General features: G+C 52.7%; 2 protein-coding genes across 2 annotated transcripts; both read left to right on the top strand.

Moving 5' to 3' along the window:
• The first annotated feature begins 7,492 nt into the window (after window positions 1–7,492).
• On the top strand, window positions 7,493–8,960 carry LOC125154424 (hemoglobin subunit zeta). Its single transcript, XM_047838735.1, has 3 exons — window positions 7,493–7,650; window positions 8,437–8,641; window positions 8,804–8,960. Exons 1-3 carry the CDS (start codon window positions 7,556–7,558, stop codon window positions 8,930–8,932), a joined length of 429 nt encoding a protein of 142 aa, XP_047694691.1. The 5' UTR covers window positions 7,493–7,555; the 3' UTR covers window positions 8,933–8,960.
• Window positions 8,961–17,331: 8,371 nt separating this feature from the next.
• Window positions 17,332–18,860, top strand: LOC125154773 (hemoglobin subunit zeta). The gene is made up of 3 exons (XM_047839387.1): window positions 17,332–17,489; window positions 18,276–18,480; window positions 18,640–18,860. The coding sequence occupies exons 1-3, from the start codon at window positions 17,395–17,397 to the stop codon at window positions 18,766–18,768; spliced, it is 429 nt and encodes a 142-aa protein (XP_047695343.1). The 5' UTR covers window positions 17,332–17,394; the 3' UTR covers window positions 18,769–18,860.
• Window positions 18,861–18,977: the final 117 nt, after the last annotated feature.

The raw sequence follows: 18,977 nt of genomic DNA, 5'->3' as shown, positions 1-18,977 counted from the left end.
CCTGCGCGCAGATGGGTGCTGAGTGCGCAGGCGCAGGCGACCTTTGCGCAGGCGCGAGGCCTTCTAGGGAAGCAGGGCGCACCCTGCAGGCCGTCTGTTTGTCCAGAGTGCGGACGGGGCCCGCCCACCAGCGTGAAAGGGAAGGTGTGGCTGGGGTGTGCCTTTGGGGTTCAAGCAGGCTGTATCAAAATGTTGCATTCTTTTTTTTTTAATGTATGTTTGTTTGTTTGTTTGTTTGTTTGTTTGTTTGTTTAGAGAGAGAGAGGGAGGGGGAAAAGGGCAGAGGGAGGCAGAATTCCCAAGCAGGCTCTATGCTGAGAGTAGCTCCTCTGACCACAGGGAGACCACACCTGAAGTGATAATTAGAGTCGGATGCTCAACGGATTGAGCCACCCAGGGCCCTAAAATGTTGCTTTCTTCACTCTAACACTTGCTTTGGACAGAAAGTTCAGACTTAAGACTTGTAAAGTAGTAAAGTCCGAAAGTAAAAAAATCTCTCACAAGGATCATAGACCTAAGTTAAGAGCTAACAGCATAAAACTCTTACCAGAAAACATGGGAGTAAACCCTCTTGTCCTTGGACTAGGCAAGAGTTTCTTAGATAAGACACCAAATGCACAAGTGGCTAAAGAAAAAATTAATTGGAGTTAGCAAATTAAAAACGTTTATGCCTCAAAGAGCACCACCAAAGAAAGTAAAAAGAGCACCCACAGAATGAGAGAAAATATTTGCAAATCATATAAGGGAATTGTATCCAGAATGTTACAAAAAAAAAACAAACAACTTACAACTCAAAATAAAGACAACCAGAGAGGTGCCCGGCTGGCTCAGCAGGTAGTGTGTGACTTGATCTCCAGAGTCCTGAGTTTGAGACCCATGCTGGGTGTAGATATTACTAAAATTAAATAAACTTAAGAAAAATGGGCAAAGGATGTGAAAGGACATTTATCCAAAGAATACAGAAAAATGGCCAGTGAATTCATGAAAAGATGCTCAACATCATTACTCATGAGGGAAATGCAAATCAAAACCAAAAACAGGTTCCACTTCACACCCCCGAGGATGGCTATGATCAGAAAGACGAAATGCCAAGTGCGGACCAGGATGTGGAATTGGGATCTCTACGTGCTGTTGGTAAGAATGTTCCCACATGACCAAACTGACTCTTCTACTCCGAGGTACATCCCCAAGAGAAATGAAAACATAAGATCACACAAGAGCTTGTATGTTCATAGCAACATCATTCGTAGTAGCCAAAAAGTGGCTCAGTTGGCTCCTGGGTGGCTCAGTCGGTTAGGTGACTGACTTCGGATTGGGTCATGATCTCGCAGTTTGTGGTTTCGGGCCCCGCGTCGGGCTCTGTGCTGACAGCTCAGAGTCTGGAGCCTGCTTCAGATTCTGTGTCTCCCTCTCTCTCTACCCCTCCCCTAGGGGCTCACGCTCTGTGTCTCTGTGTCTGTCTCTCAGTAATAAATAAACGTTAAAAAATTTTTTTAAAAGTGCGAACGACCCAAATGTCCATTAGCTGATGTGGGATAATCCACGCAAAGAAATAGCGTTCAGTTACAAAAGAGAATGAATTACTGATACGTGAACGAACCTTGAAAACACACAAGTTGTATGATTCCATTCATATGAAATGTCCAGAACAGGGATATCGATAGAGAAGGAAAGTAGCTTAGGTAGTTTAGACACGGGGACTTGGAGGGTGTGGCTGCTAGGGTATGGAGTTTCTTTGGGGGTGATGAAAACATTCTAAAATTGATTGTGGTAATGGTTGCACAATCCTCTGAATATACGAAAACTGCACACCTCTCCTGCTCACAGTCTCTCTCTCTCTCAAAAAAAAAAGGCTTCTGAGTTCTCTCACAGTTCCCAGGAATGGCCCTGAAATGGGAATAAGGGCACAGAAGCAGGAGGCGAGGCTGAGGAAAGGAAAGGGATTTGTGTCTGGGGGAGTGGCCAGCTGTGGTCATGGGGGCCTGTCCACAGGGGCCCTTGGACTCTGCCCAGTACTCACATGTGAGGTCTAGGACTCTGTCACAGGCCCCCTTCCTCCAATTTCCCTAGCCGTGTTGCTGCCCCCATTGGGCAGTCTCTTGACCCCAGAACTCTGGGGGAAGTCCCAGATTTGGAGGAAACTACCCTTCTCCAATCACCCCCTCGGGGCCTGCTTCCTGCTAGCAGCTTTCACAAGAGCATTTGTTGTTTATTTTTCTGGCTATATAGTTAGTGTCTTATCAAGTAATGAGTACTGGGATCCATGAAAGGTAAAGGGGGACCACTAGGACCCAGGCCACAGAGGTCCTGCATGGATGCCTTCCCAGGCTGCCCTAGCAGGGCTCGGGTGCAAGGCTATCCAGGGCTGGACTGGAGAGAGCAGAGGTCCGAATTGCACACCACCCTCACTGGCAGCATCTCAGAGTCCACATTGGCCTGCCTCATTGGGCTGTTACAGAAACCAGAGCTCATTGTCACTTCCTGGACAATCCGGCAGGTGCCAGCAGCTGCAGGGACCCGGGGGTAGGCTGGCCCTGCTTTGGGCCTCCGCACCTGTAACAGGATTGGGAGCAGGTGGTCTCTAAGTGGGGTCCTACCTCAAAGCCCTCACAGTTTCCTGGACAATGATGTGCCCAGGGCCAACCTTTGCTCACATCTCCCAACTCTTCCCTGCTAACACCCCACACCTCTGTGCCCTCATTATACATTTAAATAATTCTGTTTAGGGGCGCCTGGGTGGCGCAGTCGGTTGGGCGTCTGACTTCAGCCAGGTCACGATCTCGCGGTCCGTGAGTTCGAGCCCCGCGTCAGGCTCTGGGCTGATGGCTCAGAGCCTGGAGCCTGTTTCCGATTCTGTGTCTCCCTCTCTCTCTGCCCCTCCCCCGTTCATGCTCTGTCTCTCTCTGTCCCAAAAATAAATAAACGTTGAAAAAAAAATTTTTTAAATAAATAAATAAATAAATAAATAAATAAATAAATAAATAATTCTGTTTAGTAACCTAATTTTTGAAGACAACTCGATTCTTGGAAATGAAAATTCCAAACCCGTACACCCAACCTGGGTCCCCTCTGGCCAGGGCCAGGAGGCCTTATCAGTCCTGCCACTTGTTCTGGGCCCAGTGGAGCCGCCACTGTCTGTCAGAGAGCCAGGCAGGGCTCACACACCCTATCTCAGACCCGCCTCGACCCCTCCACCTTCTCGGCAGCAGTGTTCCTGCCCAGAAAGAATCACCCACTCACAGTAGTAGCTACGAGAACCTTGAATTCACGCTGCCGCGTTCTGCGGTCCTATGGTGACAGATTATCCCTCCTAGCAGTGAGGTGGGGGCTATTCATATCCCACCTGAGAGGTTGCAAATGTAGAACTGGGGTTTACAAGGTTAATTACCCTGCTCAGGGCCAGCCAGGGGCTACTCTCGGGAAGGGTCTGTGGACCCCATCGCGGCCTTCGGCTGAGTGACCAGGATCCTCTGAGCTCAGCCCCAACTACACAAGCTCTGAGTGAGCCCAGGGCTTGGAGTTCAGCCAATTCCAGCAGGTCTCAGCGTCCAGCAGGAGCACTGCCCAAGCTCGGGCTCCTTGTGTCACAGGCAGGGGAACCGAGGCCCAGAGACAGAAGAGACTTGCCTGAGCCCCAAAGAGCCTGCAGTCTGGCCCGCACAAAACTTAGGTCTCGTCTACCCATTGGGGTGTTTCCCTCCTTCCCTGAAACTTTAACATTTCGTAACTCTCCTGTGCCTCGATTTCCTTATCTTAAAACATGTAACGATAATAAAAGAAAGCTTCTCCCACAGAGACCTGTGAGGGCAAACACACATGGAGAGTGTCTGGTGCTGTATCCAGAACGCAGAAGGCAGGTGATCAATGTCAGTGAGAACCACGGCACTTCTCATGTCCCAGGTCGACTGTTGCCTGACTTAAAAGACTAAATGGTGAAGTTCTTAGAAAGCTAGCACGGAAGTTTCTCTTCACCTTTGCCCAACACTTATTTCACTTTGTAGAAAACTGGAGCAAAATTCACACAATGCAAAATTAACCATCTCACAGTGAACAATTTGGTGCCATTTTTTATGTTCACAATGGCATGCGACCATCATCACTGTCTGGTTCTGGAGTATGTCCATTATCCCAAAAGGAAACTTAGTACCCTTTATGAATTGCCCCCCCCCCCAGCCCCTGGCACCCGCTCATCTGCTTTCCTGGCATTCCACGCAGATGGAATCACACAGTATGTGGTCTTTGCTGTTTGGCTTTTCACTGAGTATCATGTTTTCAAGGTTCACCCACATTGTAGCAGGTGTCAGTGCCTCATTTTTATGGCTGAGTAATATCTCATCGAATGGAAATATCAGAATTCGTTTACCCATTCATCCATTGATGGACACTTGGCTTTTCTAAATAGAAAGATGCAACATTTTTCTTTTACAAGAGAATCTCTCTTCTATTTTAAGTTTATTTATTTATTTTGAGGGAGAGAGAGAAAGCACGAGCCAGGGAGGGGCAGAGAGAGAGAGGGAGAGAGAGAGAATCTCAAGCAGGCTCCACACTGTGAGCACAGAGACCAATTTGGGGCTCGAACTCATGAACCGTGAGATCATGACCTGAGCTGAAGTTGGACACTTAACCGACTGAGCCACCTAGGTACCCCGAAAGGTACATTTTTTTAAAAGTTTGTTTGTTGGGGCGCCTGGGTGGCACAGTCGGTTAAGCGTCCGACTTCAGCCAGGTCACGATCTCGCAGGTCTGTGAGTTCGAGCCCCGCGTCGGGCTCTGGGCTGATGGCTCGGAGCCTGGAGCCTGTTTCCGATTCTGTGTCTCCCTCTGCCTCTGCCCCTTGCCCGTTCATGCTCTCTCTCTGTCCCAAAAATAAATAAACGTTAAAAGTTTGTTTGTTTATTTAAATGTTTATTTATTTTTGAAATAGAGCACATGAGTGGGGAAGGGACACACACACACACACACACACACACACACACACACAGAGACAGAAGATCCGAAGCTGGCTCTGCACTGACAGCAGAGAGCACGATTTGGGGTTCAAACTCACCAACCGCAAGGTCGTGGTGCTGAAGTCAGATGCCTAACTGACTGAGCTAGCCAGGCACCCCGAATTCATTTATTTTGAAAGGCAGAGGGTGAGAGCATGAGGAAGGGAGGGGCAGAGAGAGAGAGAGGGCGAGAGAGAATCCCAAGAAGGCTCTGCACCGACAGCCGGGGAGCCCAACATGGGGCTTGGACTCACAAACCGTGAGATCATGACCCAAGCCGACATCAAGAGTCAGATGCTTAAGTGACTGAGCCACTCAGGTGCCCTAGGTACAGCATTTTATTTATTTATTTATTTATTTTAAATGTTTATTTATTTTTGAGAGGGAGAGACAGAGCCTAAACAGGAAAGGGGCAGAGAGAGGGGTAAGATACAGAATCTGGAGCAGGCTCCAGGATCTGAGCTGACAGCACAGGGCCTGATGTGGGGATCGAACTCAGGAGCTGTGAGATCATGACCTGAGTGGGTCTGCCACCCAATCGACTGAGCCACCCAGGTGCCCCCCAGCATTTTTAAATAGGACCAAAAGATAACGAAATTTGACTGCTAACTAAATAAATGATACACTTGGGGCACCTGGGTGGCGCAGTCGGTTAAGCGTCTGACTTCGGCTCAGGTCATGATCTCACGGTCCGTGAGTTTGAGCTCCGCGTCGGGCTCTGTGCTGACCGCTCAGAGCCTGGAGCCTGTTTCAGATTCTGTGTCTCCCTCTCTCTCTGCCCCTCCCCCGTTCATGCTCTGTCTCTCTCTGTCCCAAAAATAAATAAACGTTGAAAAAAAAATTAAATAAATGATACACTTCTGTTCAACCAAGAACAGTATTAAGAGAGTGGAGGCAAACAGCAGAGTTGAGGAAGATAATGACAGAAAACTGACCAGGAACTTACATCCAGAATATATTTTAAATTCCTATAAATCAGTAAAACTAGCAACACAGTAGACAAACAGGCATGACTTGGATACTGCAAAAAACAAAACAAAACAAAACAAAAAACAACAGGGAAATCTTATGCCTGGAACTAATGCAATATTGTGTGTCAACTACACTCAAATTAAAAAAAATTTTTTTTTTTTTTAAGAGGAAATTCAATTGAACTGCAAATGTGTGAACAGGGGCCCAACCTCACTGGTCACCAGGAAAATGCAAGTTAAGACCACAGGAGACACTACTACACACCCATCAGAAAAGCCAAAAGCTAAGGAGAGCGGCAGACCAACCACAGGAAATGCTTGGAAGGGTAGCCCATTCCACAGAGCATGACTCAGCGATAAATAGAACTATTGGCACACGTAACAACACGGAGAGGTATAAAGGGTATCACGCTGCGTAAGAGAAGCCAGTCCTAAAAGATAACGCGCTATAGACTTCAATCATATGTTATTCTTGAAAAGACAAAATTATAGAGTTCAGGTGTAAGGGGGGTGAGATGGCAAAGGCCCCCAGCATGTGGGAGTTTCTTGCGGGGGGGATAGAGCTGTTGTATGTCCCGATTGTGGCGGGGGTTGAATGAACTTACGCATGTCAAAACTCACAGAGCAGTATACTAAAAAAAGTCAATTTTGTTTGATGTTAAAATAAAGTAAAAAACGGGGCGCCTGGGTGGCACAGTCGGTTAAGCGTCCGACTTCAGCCAGGTCACGATCTCGCGGTCCGTGAGTTCGAGCCCCGCGTCGGGCTCTGGGCTGATGGCTCAGAGCCTGGAGCCTGTTTCCGATTCTGTGTCTCCCTCTCTCTCTGCCCCTCCCCCATTCATGCTCTGTCTCTCTCTGTCCCAAAAATAAATAAACGTTGAAAAAAAAATTTAAAAAAATAAAGTAAACAACTATTTGCCTCATTATGTCACAACGATGATATGGTGAGCAGGACGGCAACCCCTATGAGCACAGATTACAAGAATTCTCTTTTATTAATCTGATACTTCATCCAGCTCTTCAGAGGGGGTCAGTCCATCTCTCCTCAGCAACACGTGGACAAAACCATTGCTTTCTCAGAGGCAACCCAGGGATCACAGAGCCAGAGGGAGAGGAGACTGACATGTGGCCAGGCTGGGCTAGCCACAGAATCCCACTAAGGAGCCCGGCAGGCAGAAATGGGGCCTGCTCCAGCCCAAGGACAGTGTGTTGAGCTAACGCTCTGGTTTGCCCCATTCTGTGACTCTGAAGTGCAAGAGGATGGTCAGAGCTGGGCTATAAACCCAGGCATGGCCTCCTGGGCTGGCTGGGCCCCTATCTCTCCAGGACTCTGGTCAGGCTGTGGCCAACATCCCCTCTAAGGCCGAAGGGGAGGGTGGAGTGATAGCCCCTCACCCCACCAGTCCCACCAGGGACTGGTGACCACCCATCCTCACTGGGCCTGATAAGAGACCCCACCCCCACAGTCCTCTCCCCTCTCCAGACCAATGGCCACAGCCTGGCCCCCACCCCGGCTCTGTGTATATAAAGGGATCCCGGGGGGTGAGCACACAGAGGCCAGTCCTGGGCACACCCGGCTCCAGCTCAGCCACCACCATGTCTCTGACCAAGGCTGAGAAGACCATCATCCTGTCCATGTGGGGCAAGATCTCCACTCAGGCGGATGCCATTGGCACCCAGGCCCTGGAGAGGTGAGTGCCAGATGGGCTGGGGTGGAGCCCCGTAGGTGACAGTGTGGAGTTGGTGAGGACAGGGGCCAGTGAGGAGAGGGCTCTCTGCGGAAAGGGTCCCTAAGGAGGGGTCAGCGAGGTGGGGGTTCTCTGAGAAAGGGGTCAGTGAGGGGGGCAGATGACTTGCACAGACTTCTGATGGACCCTATGCTCACTGAGTCCTGAACAAGCACAGGCCCAGCATCTCACCAGAGGGGTGTGGATGTGTTTCCCCCAACACCTGACATGCCTAAGGAGGCAGTCAAGCATCTACAAGCACCAGGGTCTCTAATCCTGGGGCAAGGTGGTCCCAGGTGGTTTCCCTTCGAGCTCTCCCTTGCAATGTGCCTGCAGGTGGCATTATTTCTGGCAGACGGTAGGTACCGCAGGAGCCCGGTCAGGGGTTGGGAAGGAGGTTTTTGTGGCCGGAGGAGAGGCGAAAACGGGCTGGAGGCCTACGGTGGGTGTGCAGGGCCAGCTGGGAGCAAGGAGACCCTGGAAGAGGGCTGAGGTGGGGAGCAGGGGCGAGCCTGGGTGCTGGGAGGGTGTGGAGGCAGAAGGCCTTGGGACCATGGGGTGCAGCTTGGGGGAGGGGCAGCAGTCAGAGCACAGCACACCTCAGGAGGTGGTGCACCTGCTGAGCTGGAAGGCCCCAGGGCGGTGGTGAGGTCGCACTTGGGTCCTCGAGCTCGGAGAAGGACGCAGGGGTCGTAGAGAGGTGGACGGGGGCCCACGTTCCTCCAATGCTCAGGTCCCGCCCTCCCGCAGGCTCTTCGCCAGCTACCCCCAGACCAAGACCTACTTCCCGCACTTCGACCTGCGCCCGGGCTCCGCGCACCTGCGCACGCACGGCGCCAAGGTGGCGGCCGCCCTGGGCGATGCGGTCAAGAGCATCGACAACATCGCGGGCGCCCTGTCCAAGCTGAGTGAGATGCACGCCTACGTTCTGCGCGTGGACCCGGTCAACTTCAAGGTGCGCGCGGGGGCCGGGGTCCTGGCGGGGACCAGGCGGGGGGGGGGGGGGGGCGGGGGGGCGGGACGGGGCGGGGTCTCGGCCGCCGAAGGTGCTCCGCCCACCCCAGAGCCCCCGCAGAGCACGCCGGCCTCGCGCTGAGCCGCCCTCCGGGCCCCCCAGCTCCTGTCCCACTGTCTGCTGGTCACGGTGGCCTCGCACTTCCCCGCTGACTTCACGGCCGACGCCCATACCGCCTGGGACAAGTTCCTGTCCATCGTGTCCTGCGTCCTGACCGAGAAGTACCGCTGAGTGCCGCCGCCAGGCCGGGGGCCGGCTGCGACCTCTCCGCGGCTCCAGGCTTCTCCAAACCCTCTAGCTTCCCCCTGAGACGCCAATAAACGAATGCACGCCCACCTCGCCTCTTGTCACTGGGGCCATCAAGGGGGCGGCAGAGGTGGAGGGGGGTGGCGGGGAGGCACAGGGACACCTGGAGGGCTGCGGGAACACTGCGCACTAACCCGAGGGTCTCTCCGACCGCAGAGGGCACTCCGGGGGCGTGGTGTGTGGGGCTAGGGCACTCGGGGTCCGGATGGGGTGACAGAAAGTGCACCCCTCGGCCTTTATTTCTGGGGTCAGCGCCGAGCCCACCTGGCCGCACTGACTCTGCTGGGGCGCACCATGGGATTCCTCTGGGATTGATCCTATTTCCTAGTTTATGCTTGATCTTAGCAAGAAAGGAGGAATGAGTGTACCTAGTCCCTCATTTATTCTTCCACCCTTCCACTAAACACACACACACACACACACACACACACACACACACACACACACATTTTTGATGCACAGGACGCCCAAGCATTTTTGTAGACTCTAATACAACAGCCAGAAAAAGCAAAGCCCCCTGCCCCATGGAACTGACAGTCTAGTCCCGGATACAGATGTGATATTCAGTCAGATCGCAGCTCACAGAAAGAAAAAAAATCATTTTGCTCATTCTTAGAGAAATACAAATTAACACTACTAAAAATGAAACCTCACTGATATCCAGACTTTGACCACACTGTACTGATGGTCCCTGCTACAATGCAGTCCCTTCTACCACAGAGACTACACAAGCTTAGCTTTCTCAGCACTAGAAAACCCCAGTCCATCATCAGGCATTGACTGAATGTAGCACGAAAGGTCACACAGCAGAGAACTGTGACCTGAAAAAAGAATGGAGACAATTTGTAATAGTGGCCGTGATGTCCAGGATTTATCAGGTAAAAAGGAAAAGAAAAAAGAAAGACGCAGAAGTGTGTGTGTGTGTGTGCGCGCGTGCGTGTATCATGGTGGCTTTTCTGTTTTTCTGTAAGAAAGGAGTGGAGGGGGAGTCTGTAGAGCATGTGACTCTTGACCTCTGGGTGGTGTGTTGGAGTCCCACACTGGACATAGAGTTTACTTTAAGAAAAGAAAAGAAAAGAAAAGAAAAACAGTGAGAGGAGATACAAATGCGTGTGTGCATTTGTGTGTACTCACAGGTGTGAGTATGTGTACATTTTGACACACATGTATGATTACGATCATAGCTCTTGTGTGTGCACTTGTGAGTGTCTATAAGTTTGTGTGCATTTGCTCTTTTTTTTTTTTTTTAAGTAAGTGCTATGCCCTGCATGGGACTTAAACTCAGGACCCTGAGATCAAGAGTCACACGCTCTACTGACTGAGCCAGCTAGGCACCCCTTGTGTTTGCTTAGTTTTGCAAAAGGAAATCCTTCAAGGATGAAGTGGAAATGATTGCAAATAATAACACGGATGGAGATAAAGAAGGGGTGAAGGGGCTCCCCCAAGTCTAACTCTCTGGATGGTGTTACTTTTCAATCATGTAAATCTTTTACATCACCAAAAATAGAATTAAAAAAAGCAAAAAATGACAACTTGAAAAACCCTGCTCGTTTTCCACGGCAGCTGCTCCAACCCACGTTTCCAGCTGCAGTGCGTGACGCGCTAGTCTCTCCACTGCCTCACCGATCCTTGTTCCTGTTTTTTTTATAGTATGTATCCCGTTGAGTGTGAAGCGGTACTTCCCTGTGGTTTTCAGTTTCGTTCCTCTAACGAGTAATGAGGTTGAGCATCTTCTCATGTGCTTTCTGTGTATCTTTTTTTAGAGAAAAATCTATTAAAGTCCTTTGTCCATTTTTAAATCGGGTTGTGTTTCACCCTTTCCATTGCCAATAATTTTTTTTTAATTTTTTTTCAACGTTTATTTTTTTTGGGACAGAGAGAGACAGAGCATGAACGGGGGAGGGGCAGAGAGAGAGGGACACACAGAATCGGAAACAGGCTCCAGGCTCTGAGCCATCAGCCCAGACCCTCACGCGGGGCTCAAACTCACGGACCGTGAGATCGTGACCTGGCTGAAGTCGGACGCTTAACCAACTGCGCCACCCAGGCGCCCCATTGCCAATAATTTTTAACCTGACTCTAACCAAGCCTTTAGATCTGACTTCCAGTGCACAGGAAATGCATGGATAAAGGCACTGTCTTAAAACAAACAAACAAACAACAACAACAAAAAAGCCTTCAAGTAAAACCATCAGACCAATGCAAAATGTAGAACATTCTGTAAGACAGCTTGTCTGGACTATCCAAAAAGTCACTGATATGGAGAAAAGGTGGGTGTGGGGTGGAAAGTTTCTGGAATAAGAGAATAAAGAGACAACTGAAAGCTATGTGTGAGCCTGGGTCAGATCTAAATTTGAATGATTGAACAAATTTTGGTGATGAGTGAGGACATGTGATGCGAAAGAATGTTAATTCACTTAGATTGGCGATAAACCTGGGGTTATTTATGCAGGAAAACCTTAGTCTAGGAGATGCGTGCTGAAGTGTAGACACAGAGCTTCAGGAGGACTGCTACACAATTCCATATTTTTGGAAGAAACGTAAAGCACACCCAGATATATTCCTACATGTGCTGATAATGCAAACATGGCAAATGTTCACAACTGTGGGACCCCAGTGGTGACAGTGAAGGGGACCATCGTTCCATACTGGGACACACTGGGATATAAAGGGGACCTAAAGGGGAGCCTGGGTGGCTCAGTCGGTTGAGCGTCTGCCTTCGGCTCAGGTCATGATCTCGCAGTTTGTGAGTTCGAGCCCCGAGTCGGGCTCTGTTCTGAGCGCTCGGAGCCTGGAGCCTGCTTCAGATTCTGTCTCTCTCCTCTCTCTCTCTCTCTCTCTCTCTCTCTCTCTCTCTCTCTGTCCCTCCCCCACTCACACTCTGTCTTGCTCTCCTTCAAGAATAAACATAAAAAAAAATTTTTAAGGGGCCCTATGGGATACTGTAAGATCTGACTGCTCCTGTCACCCTCACTCCGCCCAGTCATCGGCCTCCTGGTTTCTCTTGAACAATGGAGGCACAGCCCCCTCTCAGGGCCTTTGGGCTTGCCAACCCCCTCTATGTGCTGCGCACTCTTCCCCTGAATGTCGCATGAATTACTCTCTGAACTACTCAATACTTGCTTACGTTTGCCACCTCAGTGACGTCTCCCCAGGCCACCTCATCTACAACTGCACCCCCTCTCAGCACTACCCACCATGCTTCGCTGTCATTTTCTTTCTATGGTCAATGCCATCCAGCCAAAGAGACCACTGGGAACACTCCTGTAGTCAGAGTTGGCTTTGTCAACTCATTGCCACGGAGGAGGCCGCCCACCACAGGGAACTGTGGTTCTGTGGGGCCGGCATTTAGCAACTTGGGCTCGAGGAAGCAGGACTTTGCCCTGGATTGGATGCTGCCAAGAGGTGGGAGTAGCCCTAGGATCTAGTAGCTTCATAATTACTCTCTAGAAGGTGAGAAGAGCAAAAGGAGGCTGGAGCCACCGTTGCCAAAGCAGCAGTCGCCCTCAGCAGCCAGGATGGGGGTGTTGGGCACTCCCGTGGCTTCTCTGTGTTCACACGGGGTTCCTCTTTGTCTCAAGCTCACAGTCCGAGGAGAAACGCGGGCTTTGCAGCAACAGCCCAGGTACCGGGGGCTGCTTTCCTCTTTCTCACTGCTGTGCTCACCTCCTGCACTCACTCTGTCTTGCAGACCTTCCACACCAGAACATCAGTTCCAGAGAGGAGGCATTTCTGGGTGTCCCCTGCTGTGTCTCCAGCAGTTAAAGCTGGCCTGGCCGGGGATAGGCGGTCACATGTAATCCATGAAGAGTGCACGGAGCTTCTGGGGGGTTTCAGGAGCCTGCCTGAGATTGCTCCTGCTACTTGCCTGACATTAGGGTCTAGGGTTCTCGGTGCAGGAGAGACTCTGCCCTGGAGGAGGAGCCCAAGTTGGGACCCCCTTCTCCAGCGAGGACTCTGACTCAGAAGGACTCCTGCCCAGGAGCGTGGGTGTGGGACACGAGGTGTGGTCACGCGTGCCTGTCTGCCAGGAGCTGGGTCTTTGGCATCAGCCTCGGAGGTGCCCAGGGAGAGACGTGAATCTGAGGAGTCTCCTGAGGCCCTCACCCCGCCTCCAATGGGCTTTGTGACTGTGGCCAACCTCTCCTCCACTCTGGGCCTCGGCTACCCCAAGGCCCCAGATGACACCAGGGATCCTTCACGTTCCAAAAAACCAGTGCCCATCTGTTCTGGTGGATCTGAAGCCTCGAGCGTGTTGTCAGCTCCATGAAGACAGGAAGCCAGCCTCCTCGTCCACCATCGGGCAGGTAGTGGCCGAGCGTTTCTGCTGCTCCCAGCCCCGGGCTCTGCATCCGGGAGGCAGGGCCACCGGCTCAGGGGGTTGAGGACCATTAATGCACTCAAGTACTTTTGGGGAGCTTGCTCTGGGAAGTCCTGGTTGTTTAAGAAGCTTGGAGTAGACCAGGAAACAAAACTAAAACAAAAATTCTCTGCCTTCCTGATCTCATAGTCCACTGAAAAATGAATAAAAATGTTCTTTCTGAGGGGGAAAAAAGTAGAGCAGGCAAGATAGTGCACAGGCAGGGGTGGGGGGTTGCAATTTTTAACGGGGTGGTCAATTTGGACCTATTAGTAAGGTGACACTTAAGGGAGTGACCAAATTGGGGAAGGGCCTTCCGGGGAGAGGCCCCAGTCAGGACTGAGGAGGACAGAAAGTGGGGAGCAGGGCTGGGATGGCAGGGAGCGGGATGGGGGCAGGAGACTTCGGCTCACTCGCAGAGGATCAGAGACCACAGCAGTTTTCAGGGATGAGAGAGGAACGTCCAAGAGGACTGTGGTTTCTGGCCCGAGCCTTGGCAAGAGAGGATGGTGCTGCTTGTCACCAGGCCCCGGGGAAGGGCAGGAGCAGGGAGGAAGAGGCTTTGAGGGAAGATCGGGGCCTCATGCGAGATGCACGGGTGAGGCCGCGAAATACTCCCTGGGTACAAGTCTGAGCTCAGAAAGGACATGTGCACGGATGCCAGCAGGAGTCCCAGGTCACAGATGGAAGTTAAGGCCATGAGGTGGACGGAGGGCTGGCAGAGAGGGGGACAGGATGGGGGCTGCAGCACAAGTTTGAGGGCTGAGGACACAAGCCTATCCAAAAGAAGAAAGGAAGGGTAGAAAATGTTGGGGGGGGGCAAAGTGTACTCCCAGCTGCACTAACCACTCGGGTAAAGACTGGGAGGTGTGTCTGGGACGGGCTTGGGCATCCGAGGCCCCAGCCCGCAGGAGGAGGGGATTCTGTGGATGCCCTGGGGACTAGGAAAGAGTCCCTGTGCTCTGCCCTCAGGCCCTCCCTGGCTTCTCCCCTGCTCCTCTCAGCAATGCTCTCTTGGGTCAAGGGCCGGTCTCATCTGCAGTCCCCGCCTCTGCCTGAGCCTCTGGGGATTCGAGGTTGGAAGGAGGTCAGGGCTGGAAGCCTAAGACCAGTTTTGAACCAAGGCTGATTCCGTCCCAGGCCTGGTGCACTGAGAGTTCCTCCAATCCTCTCCCCACCCTCCATTTCGCTGGAGACCCTCTCCTGGGAGGAGTTTCCAAGGTAAGGGGCTGGCAGTCTCCTGTGGGTCCCTTTCTCACCCCAGATTTGGGCCCGAATACCGTCCCCATCTTCTGTCAAGACGTGGACAGGGAAATCATTTCTGCCGAACTTCAGACTTGCTTAGTGACAGTGATAGCACCCAGCCAGCAAGGGCACCCCCAGGGAGCCTCAAATGGCGACTTTTGGAATCATAGGTCAAGGCTTCCCAGGTGACTGGTTCAAATTCACCCAGAGCTGTGACAGGTACACCCGTGCTGAGTTGTAGGACGTAAAGATGCAATTTCGAGGGAGTTCGGCTAAGCAAGGAAAACAACCTTAAAACGTTAGTGTCAAGATACTCGTGATGTCCATCCACCTCCATAGTCTGTAGACTCCTTCAAAAGGTCTCAAGAACCACGTATTGTTTTACGAACAGGAAGGGTGGCTTTTAGGATCCCTTCGAGGACAGATGCTAACTGCCCCCCTCTAGAGCTGGAGGGGAGGACCCTGGCAGCCCTGGATTGGGAACAGGGAGAACCTCCCCCCACGTGAGTTCTCACAGGCTGGGTTATTACACACACGTGCACACACACTAGGAATCTCTATGCCCAGTGTGGGGTCTAAACTCAGGACCCGAGATGAGGCATCGCATGCTCTCAGCTGAGCCGCCAGGCACCCCTTATATGCATGTTCGTAACTTATCACAGAGTCCTAGGAAAATAATTAAAGGGTTATCTCTGAAGACAAGCAGGTGGGAAGAGACCATATTTTTGGAGAGAGAAAGAGGGAGAGAGAGAGAGAGAGATAAGCGGGGGAGGAGCAGAGAGAGATGGAGGGAGAATCCCAAAAAGGCTCTGCACTGACAGCACAGAGCCGCACTTGGGGCTCAAATTCACAAACCATTAGACCATGACCTGAGCCGAAATCAGGAGTCAGGCACTCCACCGACTGAGCCACCCAAGCGCCTCTTATGATTTTTAAGTGATCTCTACATCCAATGTGGCACTTGAACTCACAACCCCGAGATCAAGAGTCTCACACTCTACCAACTGAGCCAGCCAAGTGCCCCAAGTTTAATTTTTTAATTAACTCTTTAAAGGGGCACCTGGGTGTGGAGCCTGCTTAAGATTCTCTCTCCTGGGGCACCTGGGTGGCTCAGTCAGTTGAGTGTCCGACTTTGGCTCAAGTTATGGTCTCATGGTTCATGAGTTCGAGCCCCACATTGGGCTCTGTGTGAATAGCTCAGAGCCTGGAGCCTTCTTCTGATTCTGTCTCCCTCTCTCTCTGCCCCTCTCCAGCTTGTGCGCTCTCTCTCTCTCTCTCAAAAATAAATAAAAATGTTTTTTTAAAGTTAAATTATAACTTGATTTTAAAAGTTTAACATAATAAACATTTCCTCATAAGCACAGCTTTTTTGGAAATACAGGAATTTTTAATAGGAAGGGGAAAAAAGCAGGACATACCATCTGATCATGTTTTTTCTCTTTTGTTTGCTTGTGCCCATGTTCTCACTGGGCTCCCACACTGAGTACATGTCACTAAAACCATTATGTGCTGTGAGGTGGCAGCTGAGCTGGGCCATCCTGGACCTTGCCATCTTTGGATGAGCAAGGGGTTTCTCAGGGAGTGGGGGGAGGGCGCGCCGAGCTTCCTCAGTGGCTCTTCCTGTCACACTTTCCCTCACAGGGGCTTGAACGGTGCACTGTGGGCCTCAGCCGAAGTGGGACGATTAACCGACTGAGCCGCCCAGATGCCCCTAGCTATAATTTTATTTTTTTTTTAATTTTTTTTTCAACATTTATTTATTTTTGGGACAGAGAGAGACAGAGCATGAACGGGGGAGGGGCAGAGAGAGAGGGAGACACAGAATCGGAAACAGGCTCCAGGTTCTGAGCCATCAGCCCAGAGCCTGACGCGGGGCTCGAACTCACGGGCCGCGAGATCGTGACCTGGCTGAAGTCGGACGCTTAACCGACTGCGCCACCCAGGCGCCCCCCTAGCTATAATTTAACTCAAAATACATGCACCCTTTGCAAGAACACATACTAACTAAAGGCACATATTAAGCACATTAAAATGGTTGCCTTATGGTAGAGAGGGGAAAGGGAATAAGGTAAGAGGCAAAGAGATGTAAATAGTACAGGCTGTGACGGGATGTGACAGGTAGGAATGTAGGCTCGGGTGACCCCAGACTCTGTGTGAAGAGTCCAGCCTCCTCCCAGCCTGGGTGCCCAGCTTGGAGAATCCTCCCAGTCAAGCTGCTGAGGGACTTGGCCTGTGGGGGAGAAGAACCTTATCCAGGTGAGGAAGGCGCTATACACAGAGGCAAGAGCATCTGAAGCCAAGACTGTCACTCACACCCTGTGACACCTGGCCTCAGGTTCCCTCTGTGGACCTCCATTCACTCATCTGTAAGGTGATGCTACAGAAGCTTAAATAAAAGAAGGAGGAGAGAGTGCTTCTGTGAAAGCCTGCTACCTTCTAGATCATCCTAATATCACAAGGACAGGGAACTCGGAGACCATGATTATAGAGGTCAGTCACTGGACTGGGCCCCTACCTCCCTGGAACCTGGACTCAGGCAGTGGCCCAGTGCGGGCAGGGGGGAATGTTAGCCCTTCTTCACCCCACCAGTCCCACCAGGGACTGGTGACCACCCATCCTCACTGGGCCTGATAAGAGACCCCACCCCCACAGTCCTCTCCCCTCTCCAGACCAATGGCCACAGCCTGGCCCCCACCCCGGCTCTGTGTATATAAAGGGATCCCGGGGGGTGAGCACACAGAGGCCAGTCCTGGGCACACCCGGCTCCAGCTCAGCCACCACCATGTCTCTGACCAAGGCTGAGAAGACCATCATCCTGTCCATGTGGGGCAAGATCTCCACTCAGGCGGATGCCATTGGCACCCAGGCCCTGGAGAGGTGAGTGCCAGATGGGCTGGGGTGGAGCCCCGTAGGTGACAGTGTGGAGTTGGTGAGGACAGGGGCCAGTGAGGAGAGGGCTCTCTGCGGAAAGGGTCCCTAAGGAGGGGTCAGCGAGGTGGGGGTTCTCTGAGAAAGGGGTCAGTGAGGGGGGCAGATGACTTGCACAGACTTCTGATGGACCCTATGCTCACTGAGTCCTGAACAAGCACAGGCCCAGCATCTCACCAGAGGGGTGTGGATGTGTTTCCCCCAACACCTGACATGCCTAAGGAGGCAGTCAAGCATCTACAAGCACCAGGGTCTCTAATCCTGGGGCAAGGTGGTCCCAGGTGGTTTCCCTTCGAGCTCTCCCTTGCAATGTGCCTGCAGGTGGCATTATTTCTGGCAGACGGTAGGTACCGCAGGAGCCCGGTCAGGGGTTGGGAAGGAGGTTTTTGTGGCCGGAGGAGAGGCGAAAACGGGCTGGAGGCCTACGGTGGGTGTGCAGGGCCAGCTGGGAGCAAGGAGACCCTGGAAGAGGGCTGAGGTGGGGAGCAGGGGCGAGCCTGGGTGCTGGGAGGGTGTGGAGGCAGAAGGCCTTGGGACCATGGGGTGCAGCTTGGGGGAGGGGCAGCAGTCAGAGCACAGCACACCTCAGGAGGTGGTGCACCTGCTGAGCTGGAAGGCCCCAGGGCGGTGGTGAGGTCGCACTTGGGTCCTCGAGCTCGGAGAAGGACGCAGGGGTCGTAGAGAGGTGGACGGGGGCCCACGTTCCTCCAATGCTCAGGTCCCGCCCTCCCGCAGGCTCTTCGCCAGCTACCCCCAGACCAAGACCTACTTCCCGCACTTCGACCTGCGCCCGGGCTCCGCGCACCTGCGCACGCACGGCGCCAAGGTGGCGGCCGCCCTGGGCGATGCGGTCAAGAGCATCGACAACATCGCGGGCGCCCTGTCCAAGCTGAGTGAGATGCACGCCTACGTTCTGCGCGTGGACCCGGTCAACTTCAAGGTGCGCGCGGGGGCCGGGGTCCTGGCGGGGACCAGGCGGGGGGGGGGGGGCGGGGGGGCGGGACGGGGCGGGGTCTCGGCCGCCGAAGGTGCTCCGCCCACCCCAGAGCCCCCGCAGAGCACGCCGGCCTCGCGCTGAGCCGCCCTCCGGGCCCCCCAGCTCCTGTCCCACTGTCTGCTGGTCACGGTGGCCTCGCACTTCCCCGCTGACTTCACGGCCGACGCCCATACCGCCTGGGACAAGTTCCTGTCCATCGTGTCCTGCGTCCTGACCGAGAAGTACCGCTGAGCGCCGCCGCCAGGCCGGGGGCCGGCTGCGACCCCGCCCCTGCCCCTGCAACTTCCCTCAATTTTGCCCCCAATAAATGGATGCGGATGGAATGGGTCCTGCGTTCTCAGTATTGGCCGAAGGAGGGGAGAAAGTGAGGCATAGAAAGCGTAAGCCACAGGAACGCGGTGGACCCCAGCGTCACCACCGGCCTGGAGGCCACCCCGAGG

This window comes from Prionailurus viverrinus, chromosome E3 (assembly GCF_022837055.1).
Source record: "Prionailurus viverrinus isolate Anna chromosome E3, UM_Priviv_1.0, whole genome shotgun sequence".
Taxonomy (NCBI): Eukaryota; Metazoa; Chordata; class Mammalia; order Carnivora; family Felidae; genus Prionailurus; species Prionailurus viverrinus.
This window is presented reverse-complemented; position numbering and strand designations above follow the sequence as displayed.